Source organism: Periplaneta americana, chromosome 11 (assembly GCF_040183065.1).
Source record: "Periplaneta americana isolate PAMFEO1 chromosome 11, P.americana_PAMFEO1_priV1, whole genome shotgun sequence".
Taxonomy (NCBI): Eukaryota; Metazoa; Arthropoda; class Insecta; order Blattodea; family Blattidae; genus Periplaneta; species Periplaneta americana.
The window spans coordinates 66,059,265-66,071,788 of record NC_091127.1 but is presented as its reverse complement, the minus strand read 5'-3'; the positions used below and the strand labels follow the sequence as shown (position 1 = coordinate 66,071,788).

At 34.0% G+C, this 12,524-nt stretch overlaps 1 protein-coding gene across 1 annotated transcript in view; it reads right to left on the bottom strand.

Moving 5' to 3' along the window:
* The window catches only part of LOC138708525 (uncharacterized), a 51,058-nt gene that overhangs the window by 5,177 nt on the left and 33,357 nt on the right, over positions 1 to 12,524 (bottom strand). Inside the window, exons 8-9 of the mRNA XM_069838641.1 lie at positions 10,215 to 10,271; positions 5,525 to 5,782 (exon numbers count right to left, since the gene is read on the bottom strand). Coding sequence (XP_069694742.1) covers positions 5,525 to 5,782; positions 10,215 to 10,271 — 315 coding nt within the window. The remainder of the gene's footprint in view (positions 1 to 5,524; positions 5,783 to 10,214; positions 10,272 to 12,524) is intronic.

Genomic DNA, 12,524 nt, shown 5'->3' with positions numbered 1-12,524 from the left:
CATCGTGTACGACATGCTTTGGCGACATCGTTAAAAACTTTAAATTGGGAGATTCGTGTGGAAGTACATTGTGTATCATTAGATGGTTCTTTCAGACGGGCAGACATTATTGCTATTAATGGACGCGTAAAACGGGCTCTTGTTCTTGACCCTACTATCCGTTTCGAAAGGAACCTAAATCAGACCACCGAAGCTGATATTGAGAAGAAGTCTATATATGAACCTTGTCTGCCTTATCTTTCTAAAAAGTACAACGTCCCTCTTAAAGAATGGTCTGTCATTGGTTTGCTGTTTGGCAGTAGAGGTTCAATTACTAAATTCACAAGGAATTATCTTAAGAAACTTCTCATTCCTTTTGATTATTTAAAGTCTATTCTTATAAATGTTATCAAGGATTCTCTTCAAATATTACATCATCGTCTCTATTTCAATTAATCCACTTATATTATTTGCCTTCAACAATTAACTTTATTTTTTCTTTATTTCAAATCATATTATACAGTACGGGTGCTATTCATAGACATTTCGCAGCACGCGCTACGAGCGTACTAAGCTAGCCCCGGCTATCCACTGGTTACTAGTACAGAATTCAAATCATATCCTATCGCTAACACTGGTTTATGAATACGAAAAAAGCTGATCATCCACCGGAAGCCCGCGCTAAAAATGTCTATGAATACGGCCCTACATGTTTACTGTATTCAGTACTCTTGTGGTCTCTCAGATTCTTTGAGGTGATATCTTTAATGAATAAATAAAAAGGTAAATATTTAGGTAGGACTATTGTCATTGATCAATGTTTAAGATGGGATAAACATATATAGTTTTCTTATGTAACAGTCTCCATAAGCTTTCTTCAAATTGGTTATTTTCGTAAGTTATTTACTCATTCATATTTTAAGAAAAACATAGGACTCATTTGGCAATATTAAAATCTATACTTACATTTTATATGATTTGTTGGGGAGGAAGTGTTAAATCACATCTCAGATCGTTGTCTTTGCTTAAAAAACATAATAATAATTTATATTTGTTGGTCACAATCTCTTGATAGCCCAACATTTGATTTTTGCTCAGAATTTGGCGTTCGTAATAACGAACAAATTCAGAATGCAACTCTGCTGAACATTATCATAAAAATTGTATTAATATAAAAATGACATAGAAATATGTTGTAGCTCTAGGCGAAATAATGTGTTACATCTTCTATTTGAACCAAAATATAATACCAAATATGCGGAAAATTCATTCTTCATATTTTGTACCTACAGTAGATTATGCAGTCAGTTTATTAAAATACATCCAGAATAATTAATCTTGGTAAAATTTTTAATAAGAGAATTAAATATTACAGTTCTCTAAATTAAAACTGTTCATTATTTAATAATTATTAGCCTATAAATATATTTCCCTTTTCCTTTGCAACTTGTATTTTCTTTTTAACTTTCTTCTCAAAATTGTTATTACATCATTTAACGGCCCCAAACACGAACATTGCGTTTTTGAAAGAAAATTTTATTATTTTAAACATCTCTAACATAAGTAGTCAAATTTGTTATTTCAATAAATTCACCTCGGTATCATTTCAGAATAGATGTGTGCTGTAAATCCTAATGGTATCGCATCTTCCGCTGCTGCAGCCAGGAGCACAAATTCTCCTGAAAGCCGTTTGAAACACCGGGGAATAAGGACGGTGCAGGCTCCTCATCTATAGTCTGTTTTGCTGCGTATGATCGATACCTCGACCTGCCAGTACTTTCCTTAATTTCACACAAGAGCTGTAATATTCAGTGGAGCGAATGGACCCACTTGGGTCAGTTTTCCCATTTTGTTTATACAGCGGCGCAACTTTTTTTTGCCGTGTTACCTTGTTCACGGAGGGTAAACAGGAGTGAAAATAATGCGTAGATGGAGTGTTCATGCGCGTGATCTTTATTTTGAGAACAGATTAATAAAAACTGGACTACTGAACGTTTCATTAAGTTACAATATTACGTGTGGGTTTGATAATTTTTTGTAAATTGTGTAAGGGAATTCAAGAGGCAGATCATTTGTCTATCATTCTGGTATAAAGTATAATTCTGGAATCTGTATCACCCAGATTCGGACCTGAAGGAAATAAAAACGGCAATCAATAAATGTCCGAACTCCCCTGAATGTAGGCAAAACACAGGATTTAGGGAACGGAGAAGTTATCTAGATATTATAAAGCAAGAGAAACTCCTGGAATCTATATTAAATGCTACAATTGAAAGGCAGGGAAGAAGACTAACCATAAGGCGAATATGGAAACATTCCGGGAAAAATCGCAATAGGCCCTTACTATGTTTGCACAAAAAGACTTGTAGAAGCTCAATTCTTAAAGACAATCTTACATTGTTTAATAGGTTGACTCAACAGGCATGGAAGCAGTGCTCTTCACACGCGCATGTATTTTTAACGGTACAGTAAATACAAGTGCAGTTCGGAAGTATATTGATTGCGCCTTGTAGTTGTTAATTCCATGCATTATCTTCCTTAGTCCTGAGATATTTGTTTTATTTTTAACGTTCAATATAATTCTACACTTCAAAAAGTCACTGACATGAGTAAATATGCTGAGAAAATTCTGCAGATTACAGTTAAGCCACAAATGTAGTTATATTGTGCTATACTTCAGGTCTCTGCACATACAATAAGGTTAAAAAAGAATGTGCCGGCGGTAAATGCTTAAGTTCTAGAAACAGAACATTGCACATGCCCGTCTTCTTGAAGCTCCAGTTCACAAAATGACACAATTAAACTCAGTGAATGTGCAGTATTTTGTTCTAAAATGTGTTATAAAATAAAACTACAATAATAGAAATTAATATTGTAATATAATATAGCCTACCAAATAAATTAATTGAATGTGTAATCTAAATTCTAGCAGGCTGACAAGTGAGCAAAGTTCGAGGAAAATCTGAGAATTGTGCACGTCGCTGCCTTGCGAATTATTTGAATATATTTGTATACTAACATTTTTCTTCTTCTTTTTTATGAAACTTTTATCATGAAAATGCGTAGTTACTTGTTTGTACAAATTTTTATAATTGAATACTTTTAAACAGGCTTCAAATTATCATTCAGTTTAGGAGAAATTACAGGTTTTTTTTCGTGCACATAAAATAATGTTTGTTTTTATACAGCTAATTTCTTTTTACTTACAGGTAAGATGCCGAAGCTCTCCCATATGCTACCACAGTGTATGAGACATCCAACCGTCTAAGGTACAATTCATAATTCTATTTTGTTTGTTTAGTACCGGAATTTCAAAGTACCTGTATTATGTGCTCATTTTACAAGCTATACAAATCCACTAAGGTTCACTTTTTAACAAGGTGAAGTTCAATTATCACTCTTAAGGAAATGTTTTGCGGATTCTTGTTGTTTATTTATTTATATTGATTTATTGACTTGTGTTTTTATTTATTTATTTACTTATTATTATTATTATTATTATTATTATTATTATTATTATTATTATTATTTACTTATGTATCAGTTTATTTCACTTTATTTATTTATTCATTGTTTCATTCATTTTATTTATTTATTTATTTATTTCTTCTTGTGTAGTTAAGGCCATCAGGCCTTCTCATCCACACCGCCAGAAATTCAAATACAATAATAGAAATAAAAAGAAAAATCACACTCTAAGCAAAGAAAAGCTACACAATAATATACACAGGTTGCAGTCACACAAACTTTAGATGAGTGGTTAAGGATCATAATTAATAATTTATCCTAACTAATTAACGAACATAAGCAAGAAACTTGAAATTTTAATCTAGAGTAAAAAAACACAAATCAACAATTCTAGCTATTCCTAAAAAGCATTAATAAGACAAATTTTTCCAATTTAATTTTGAATTGTGATAAAGTCCGGTAGTCCCTGACGTCATTAGGTAACAAATTCCAGAGGAGACGTATTTCTACAGTGTAGGAGGATGAGTATAAAGACGTTCTGTGATGAGGTATGGAAAGAAGTGCTTTATGCCGGTTTCGAAGAGTTGTAAGAAATTGAAAGCTCGATAACAGATAATTCGGAGTAGAAGTATGCATGATTCTAAACAGAAGAGAGAGAGTAAATGTATTGTTCTTCGTTTCTTCGTAGCACCCATGAAAGTAACTGCGGGGAATGCGTTATATTATGGTCAAATTTACGAGTATTTCAGATGAATCCTACGCACACATTATGAACACGTTGTAGTCTCTGATCTAAGAGTGAACTTACATTAGTTAGCAAGGAATCGCAATAATCAAAGCGTCTGAATAAGATCCCTTTTTAGACTAAGTGGTAGAAATTCTTTCATATGAAACAAAGAGTGAAGTTGAGAAAATATTCTTTTGCAAGTGTGTGTTACTTGAGTGTTCCAATTTAGATCGCTATCCATAAAAATGCCAAGATTTTTAACTGTTTACTGTATTTAACAATAATCCCATTAAAATTATATGTGGTATAGTACTATTGTCTAGAGTACTACTTAGACGATTAGAGTATATCCCATTACGATTGCTTGTGATTTCTCTGGATTTTAGTTTTTTTTAGTTGCTTTATTTAGGGATAAGAATTTATTCCTAGGAACACCAAATAACTGTCAGATTCAAAACGCTTTGCGACATAACTTTATATGAAGATTGTTTCTCTCGAAGCTCCCGATTCCTACTTAATGTAGATTCCGCGCGTTACGAAGCAATAATAAATTAGGTATGTTATTCTAGTGTGATGAAACGATTAAATATCATTTTGGAGTCTAAAAGTCGGAATTATTTTAAGAACAAAATGACCTCGAAAAACTAAAATGTAAATGAAATTACAATATTATCCTTATAATAAATTTATTTAAATGCTCAATTATATGATTTCTCTGTTTTACAAATTTATTATTTGCCAATACATCTTAAAAAGAAATTTATGAACGTTTCTGCCTGTACGGCATTATCAGATGTTTAAAAATTTGATGAAATCTATACATAAGCCCATTAGGTTGTATCCAGTAATATGCATTAGAATGGTGAAAGATTTTTCGTGAGTTTTATGTAATGGAAAATCTCATATTGGAATAAAATTTATTAAATTTTAAAATTATTGAAACAATAAGTGACATCTATGTAACATGAGTTAAATGTACTAATCTTTACATGTTGTAATCATAAATTCATATTTATCTTTCGGCAAATTAACAAATTACACGAATGATTCAAAGTTGAACATTATTCCAACATAAGATTTCTCATCAGACAAACTCATGAAAAATCATTCACCTTTGATATGAATATTACTGTATACAACCTAATGGACTTATGTTTAGAGTTCGTCAATTTTTTTAATATCTGAAGATGCCGTACAGGCAAAAACGTTCATAAATATATTTTTAAGATGTATTAGCAGATAATAAATTTGCAAAATAGATGAAACATACGATTCAGCATTTAAATAAACTGTATTATCTTGCATAGATTTATCAGAAAATCAAAATGAATTGTAAAATATTATCCTTACCTAGAATAGTGACAAATTCTCCTTTCTTATATAAATCGTGGGCTCCAACATGAATATAATTCTGCCAATTGCTATCCGTGATCGTTTGCGTAGACCAGATCTTCTTTATTGCATCCATTTCAGCACCAGAATTGAGTATGAGCAAGTGAGTTCCTTCTCGAATGCAAGTTTTTCTTGCGTCGTCCCATGACTCAGCTGCGGTGTGCATCTTGTAGTATCCTATACCTTGAATTAGCTCGTACCCGGGTCCAGGGTGCGCTGAAAAGAATCGCATCATCAAGCAACGAGATACATTTTAACAATGGTCTTCAGATTCAAATCCAACTAAATTCGATGTATTTTGAAAACTGTAAAATACCTAACATTGATTACTTCGGAAGATAAATAAATATGAGAGATCCTAGAGTTCCTAAAACAGGTTTGCAGAAGTGGGCGCCAATCGTGGCGTAGGTCATAAGGTGGAATACGTCACTCATCCCTTCCTTTCACCCCCGCGTCATTGACTTGGTAGGGAAGGATATTTGTATTCAGTGTCTGTGTTATGTGATTGTGTAGTTGTCACAGAGACATCATTCAACGCCACGCAATTTACCATTGTAAACTATGTCCAAATTATTCTTTCCGAAAATTGCGCCCCGGCTCTAATTTATGAGGAAAATTGAGTTCAATTTACACTATCTGCAAACTCTGGATAAAAGGGAAAATGGCAGTAGAATGTGTCTAACATCAGTAGGACACGTAATTCATTGCTTTTATAGCCTCCTGGTAACGCGAAATTCTTCATATCGTGCCACGTGACTTTATGTGTTCAAATTCCCTTCTCTCGGCTTATTTTTTATGTACAGTTGTCAAAAAAAAAGTGGCCGCACTCGTGAACAGCGAATACTTTCTAAGTCCACTTCGGGTCACGGCGATGTTATACGATGCATGTGTTTCTAGAAGCAGTTCCGAAACTATAGAATTATTTCCTATGTGCTTCTCGTAGAGTAGCGGTAGAGTACTTGCTTAATGCTTAATGATTCGATGGTTGTGGGTTCGGGCCTTTTTCAAGTTTTCATTTTATTTTTAATCGTCTTTAGCTATATAAATAATATTCAAATTATCATTTATATTCCGTTATCGTTCTTTATCAATATCTAGTTATTTATATTTTGTTATCGTTCTTTTAGCGATATAAATAATATTTAAGTTATAATTTTTTTGTATTCTGTTATCGTTCTTTAGAGATATAAATAATATTCAAGCCATCATTTGTATTCTGTTATCTTTCTTTAACGATATGGATTACATTCACGTTTTTTTAATTGTGTTATCGTTCTTTAGCGATATAAATAATATGCAACTTATTTATATTTTGTTTTCGTTTCTTAGCGTTATAAATAATATTCAAGTTATTTATATTGTGACAGCTACACCGGGGTTCGAACGCTTGTCCGTTGGTCGCTTAGGTGTGGCGGCGAGGGGAGCCTCTGGATGCTGAGAGGGTAGAGGGGCGGTGTACTACTGCGACGCGCGAGGGGAGGTTGCGCGCGCATTTGGTGCTTGCCGAGAATGGAAGGAAGCAAACTGCTACGCGCGGAGTGAAGGGGGGACGGACCCTTCCGAATCGTCCAGAAGTCCGTCGAAGTGGAAATCCAGATTATTCGAGAGTGGAATCTTTGGCGAACTCTCCAGAAACTATAGTTTGGTTATAAAAGAGAAGACGCAAGTGAACGTCAGTCAGTCAGTCAGTCAATAAGCCAGTCTTGTGTAGCAGTGAAGCCAGCTTCGAGATCAGAGCGCGACTTGAGTTGTGTCCGTAACTGTGGAGCCTGAAGCCCGGAGTTCGAGTGCAGTGGACCGCAGTTGGGGGACCTGAGTTCGAAGTTCAGAGGATCGTCTCTGAAGGTCTGGGGTTCGAGATTCTGTGAACGCGAGTGACTGAGCTAGAAGAACTAGCCAAGACAAACGAGCTGTGAACTGAGAACTGACAGTTCTGTGTTGTAAATAGTGCTTTGTAAATATTAGTTAAGATTAACAGTTCATTGTTGTTCGTAATAGTCCAAGTAAATCGTCATTGTCGTCAGTGGAGTGCACTAACGAATACTGTGTTACTGTGTGGAGAGCAAATGCCATTGTTGACGGGAGTGAAATTAAAATGTAGAAAGTGAAGAGTTATTGTTGGGATAATAAAATTGCATTGTTGTTCGGTATAAAAAATTTACAATATTCTGTTATTTTTCTGCCACGATACAAATAATCTGTACTTTATGAAAAGTATTTATTATAATACAAATAACCATTTTTCTTTGTAAAATAAGTTATTTTCTTTGAATAATTAAATATGTATTATATAACATCTTATACTAATTAAATAAACCGATATTTAGCATTTATATTCTATTATCGTTCTTTAGTGATACCGTATAAATAATATTCAAGATATTTATATTGTTATCCTTCTTTAGCGTCATAAATAATATTCAAGTTATAATTTATATTCAGTTGTCGTTCTTTAGCGGTATAAATAACATAAATTTAATATTAGGTTTGGAACAATACAGTTGCATTATACTGGTGTTAGTTTTCCTTTCTATATTATTACATTATACTATCTTGAATCACAATAAAATGAAAAGGAGTAACGAAGAATTGAACCTGGGACGTCGAAATCTAAATTCCGACGTTCTTCCGCTGAGCTACGAGGGGACAAGGGTGGAAACACTTGCGAAAAAATTGGCCCAATATCCTTCCAAGATTTTCTGATGATTTGTAGAAGCTAGTCCAGGATACGAGGAGGCAAAGGCTAATTGGGATTTCCCGGTTTCTGATCGGGTCAAACATCCTGATAGAACTAATATTTAACCCTTGCGGTGAATTTCGGTGAAGTCCAGATGGCCCAATTAATCAAATCCACTCTCCTAATCTCCACGCTTGGGCCTCCTGGGATCTAATAGGATGCGAAAGAGACAGTGGTGTGCGGAAAGCAACGGGATGTTACCGCATTTAGGCCTATCCTTCCCAAGAAAAACTGGAGACATGAGCAAAGGAAGCTTTTAATAGGAAAAGGAGCATCTTCTGCGGACCTCTGGAAAAGAACTAAGGAAGAGACTAGTGAAGTGCTTTGTGTGGAGTATGGAATTGTATGGGGAAGAAACATGGACATTACGACGAATTGAAGAGAAACGAATAGAAGCATTTGAAATGTGGATGTGGAGAAGAACGGAGCGTGTGAATTGGACAGACAGAATAAGAAATTAAGTTGTGTTGGATAAAGTGGGTGAAGAAAGAATGATGCTGAAACTGATTAGGAAGAGAAAAATGAATTGGTTGGGTCTCTGGTTGAGAAGAAGAATAATAGAAACATTAGGATATGTGGATCATATGTAGAGACTAAGAGGAAGGCAGAAAATAGGAAAGATTGGAGAATGCTGGTTTTGCAATGAAATACCTGTCCATGGGCAGAACACTTATGTATGTATGTCCAGAATGCCTGGAATATCGTGTCTAAGAACAGTCGCTATTTGCAAAGGCTAGTCGATTCCATGCCCTCTCGACTGCAAGATGTGTTCGAGATAACGAAAATATAGACTAAACATTGAATCGTAGTTTTTTTGCTTTATTTTTGACAGCTTGATTGTTTGAATGTTCTAAGGCAGACGCCAGTAAGTTTGTTTTATTTATGCCACGAAAGATATTTTTGTTGAGAATAAAATCTTTTTTTCTTTCCATTTGCAGTCACAATGTCATAATGAAAAGTCATGGCATAATAGTCTACATTAATGAACCTGATTTTAATTACTAAAATAATCGTAAATGAGAAAGGAGCAATTATGTATATTTTGTCTCTCTGTCTTAAAAACAAAACAAAAAAGAACATAAAAAGAACGAGATTTTATTCGAACGCAGTACCTCACGAATAATAATTCGCAACGCTACCATTACGCTATGAAGTAACACGCAAAATACTTTAAATATGATTGTAGATATCAGGCAGCGTGGTCCAACAACATGTAACATCGTCTGTCTCCGAATTGTAGCGAAGATACCCGAAAGGAACTTTGCTTCAAGAGAGCGGCCACTTTTTCTTTTGACAACTGTACAAACTCGTTTTTAATATTATAATTTTACTGTTCCTGAAACTTATTTATTTCGAAATGAATTATAGTGCACAGTATTTTCATTAACTCATTTATTGATGTAGCTCTACATTATTCATTTTTAAATGTTAGGTTCTTTCTTTAGTAGTTACATTACATTTTTACACTTATTGCACTGTATTTCATTTTTTACAACCTGTGTTCAAAAGCGTTATCCTCCATAAGACGCAAAAGTCTTCACACCTAATAGTATCTTGCTCTACGTTATGAAACGTATTCATATTGACAGTCTGACAGTCGTTACAGCTGCATGAAGTCGTACACATACAACAGAGTCTATCGGGCTCTTAAAGGGTTTATTATTTATATTAAGTACATAAAAAAAGCAACTTCTCAGCGGACTCGAATCACTGAACCTCATATTGTTGCAGTTCTACACTCCTTCACCTTAGATTATCAGAATACGTAACTGAAGGGGATATGTCATGATGGGTTGACTTTACATTCATGCTGCCGTTTATGCAGCATTGCTAAATTGTGTAATTTAAACTCAATTTTTCTTGCGTATTTGTGGTTCACCATATATATTTAAACATGAGCCGGTTTCCTACCTGTTTCAGTGCAGAAACTGGATACTGAAATGTCAAATACTCCTGTTTGACAATCTCCTGGAATAGACAAGATACCGAAAACTCATTGATAACATAAATATTTTCGTTAGAAATAATTCAAAATCTTATCACTTTCACTAATGAAGTTATAATAGCCATATATTTCTTCATGGGCGCTATTTTTTTTAATATTCTGGTTATATCTCTCAGCACGTTAACATGATTTTACTACTTTTTTATTCCACTTCTGGGAGTGTGGAAGAGAAGGCCTCATGGTCTTAACTCTGCCAGAGTAAGTAAATAAATTTATGACTTCCGCAGACTGTGGAGCATTGTATGTTACGAATATGGATAAGCTGATTTGAATTAAAAAGAAGAACGTTGTTAAAATGACTGAAATTTCCTGCCTTTTTCCTTGTGAATCAAATATATGTAATATATTTCAACTTCAGAAGGTATGTCTGTTTCATTAAGTCATAACGTCAAGAACACACAGAACATCAAATTTAGCATAAGTAAAACGACATTGGCAAAAATAGCATCATAAACAAACTATCGTCATTTCAGCACCAATAGCAGTCACAGTGTGTATAATTATTGGACATTATTTGAACGCCTTGCAAGCACGAAAAGAATTCAAATCATATCCAAGTTCTTTCAACTATCATCAGGTTGTTGACAGGAGGAAGTTATGCTAAGTTCTTTCAACTTTCATTAGGTTGTTGACTGAAGGAAGATATATTACTGTATGTTCTTTCAACTTTCGTTAGGTTGTTGACAGGAGGAATCTATACTAAGTCCTTTCAACTTTCATAAGGATGTTGACAGAAGGAATCTATACTAAGTCCTTTCAACTTTCTTAAGGATGTTGACAGAAGGAATCTATAATACTTTGTTCTTTCAACCTTCATTAGGTTGTTGACAGGAGGAATCTATATTAAATCCTTTCAACTTAAGGATGTTGACAGAAGGAATCTATACTAAGTCCTTTCAACTTTCATCAGGTTGTTGACAGAAGGAATCTATACTACTGTATGTTCTTTCAACTTTCATTAGGTTGTTGACAGAAGGAAGCTATACTACTGTATGTTGTTTAAACTTTCATGAAGTTCTTGACAGGAGAGATCTGTACTAAGTCCTTTCAACTTTCATCAGTTGTTGACATAAGGAAGCTATACTAAGTTCTTTCAACTTTCATCAGGTTGTTCACAGGAGGAAGCTATACTAATAATAGAATTGCTATTATTTTATAGCCTCTGGAATGGCGGATAAGACAAATATTATGGAATTTTATATGAAAGATGCAATACAAAGTAACATTTTTGAATAAGGAGTTAATCCAGGAAAGAAACCATTATTATTACCTTGGCTACAGACCTAATCTATTTTTGAAGAAACAGAATATACCATAGAACGTTAACAGATACACTAGAGCTACAGAAAACTCATCAGAATGTAAAACGTCCTTGGCGCGAAAAAAATAGCATCATAAACAGAGTATTGTCATTTCAGCATCAATAGCAGTCATAATATTTATTACTGAAGCGTTGGGCCGAACAACGGTTTATGTTACAACTTTTCAAAATCGAGTTTTTAATAGAATAATGTTCTGTAAAGTCTTACACAGCTGTCACAAAAATTGTTTTTCAATATCTGTATCAAAGGGCTTCTGCAAGAATTACAACCATGAATTTCTTGGTTGGAACAACGGTCCATGTCACTAGTCACTTCTAGCGTATCCAGTTGTTTACATCGTATCGGGAGTTATTGCACGGGAGTTTGTTCCCTTTACAAATACTGGGTACTTGCACTCTGTGTATCAGATTTCGGTTGATGTACGCGTGTTACGTAAAATGGACGACTGCTTGACGATCTTAATTGAAATATTGAATAATAAATACATACTGTAGTGCCATTTAAAGAAACGATGTTAATATGCGTATCTCATTAATAAATAACGCTACAAGATTGCCTCTCCATCAGTACTACTTCCCCCTGTCAGTTGTACATCTTTTGTATGAAACATTTTTTCATTTGGTGCTTGCGTACAAAGTCATTTTGGGTGGTTAAGATAAATATGATACTCTGTGTATAACATTAATGAAGTTAACCTTACGCGGCTGCTTTATCTCTAATATTATGTGTGTATGTATGTATGTATGTATGTATGTATGTATGTATGTATGTATGTATGTATGTATGTATGTATGTATGTATGTATTAACACTTCAATTGGGTATACACCCGGTGGCAATGATATATTATAATATACAATAATAACATTACAATAATTATGTTAATAAAATTTTG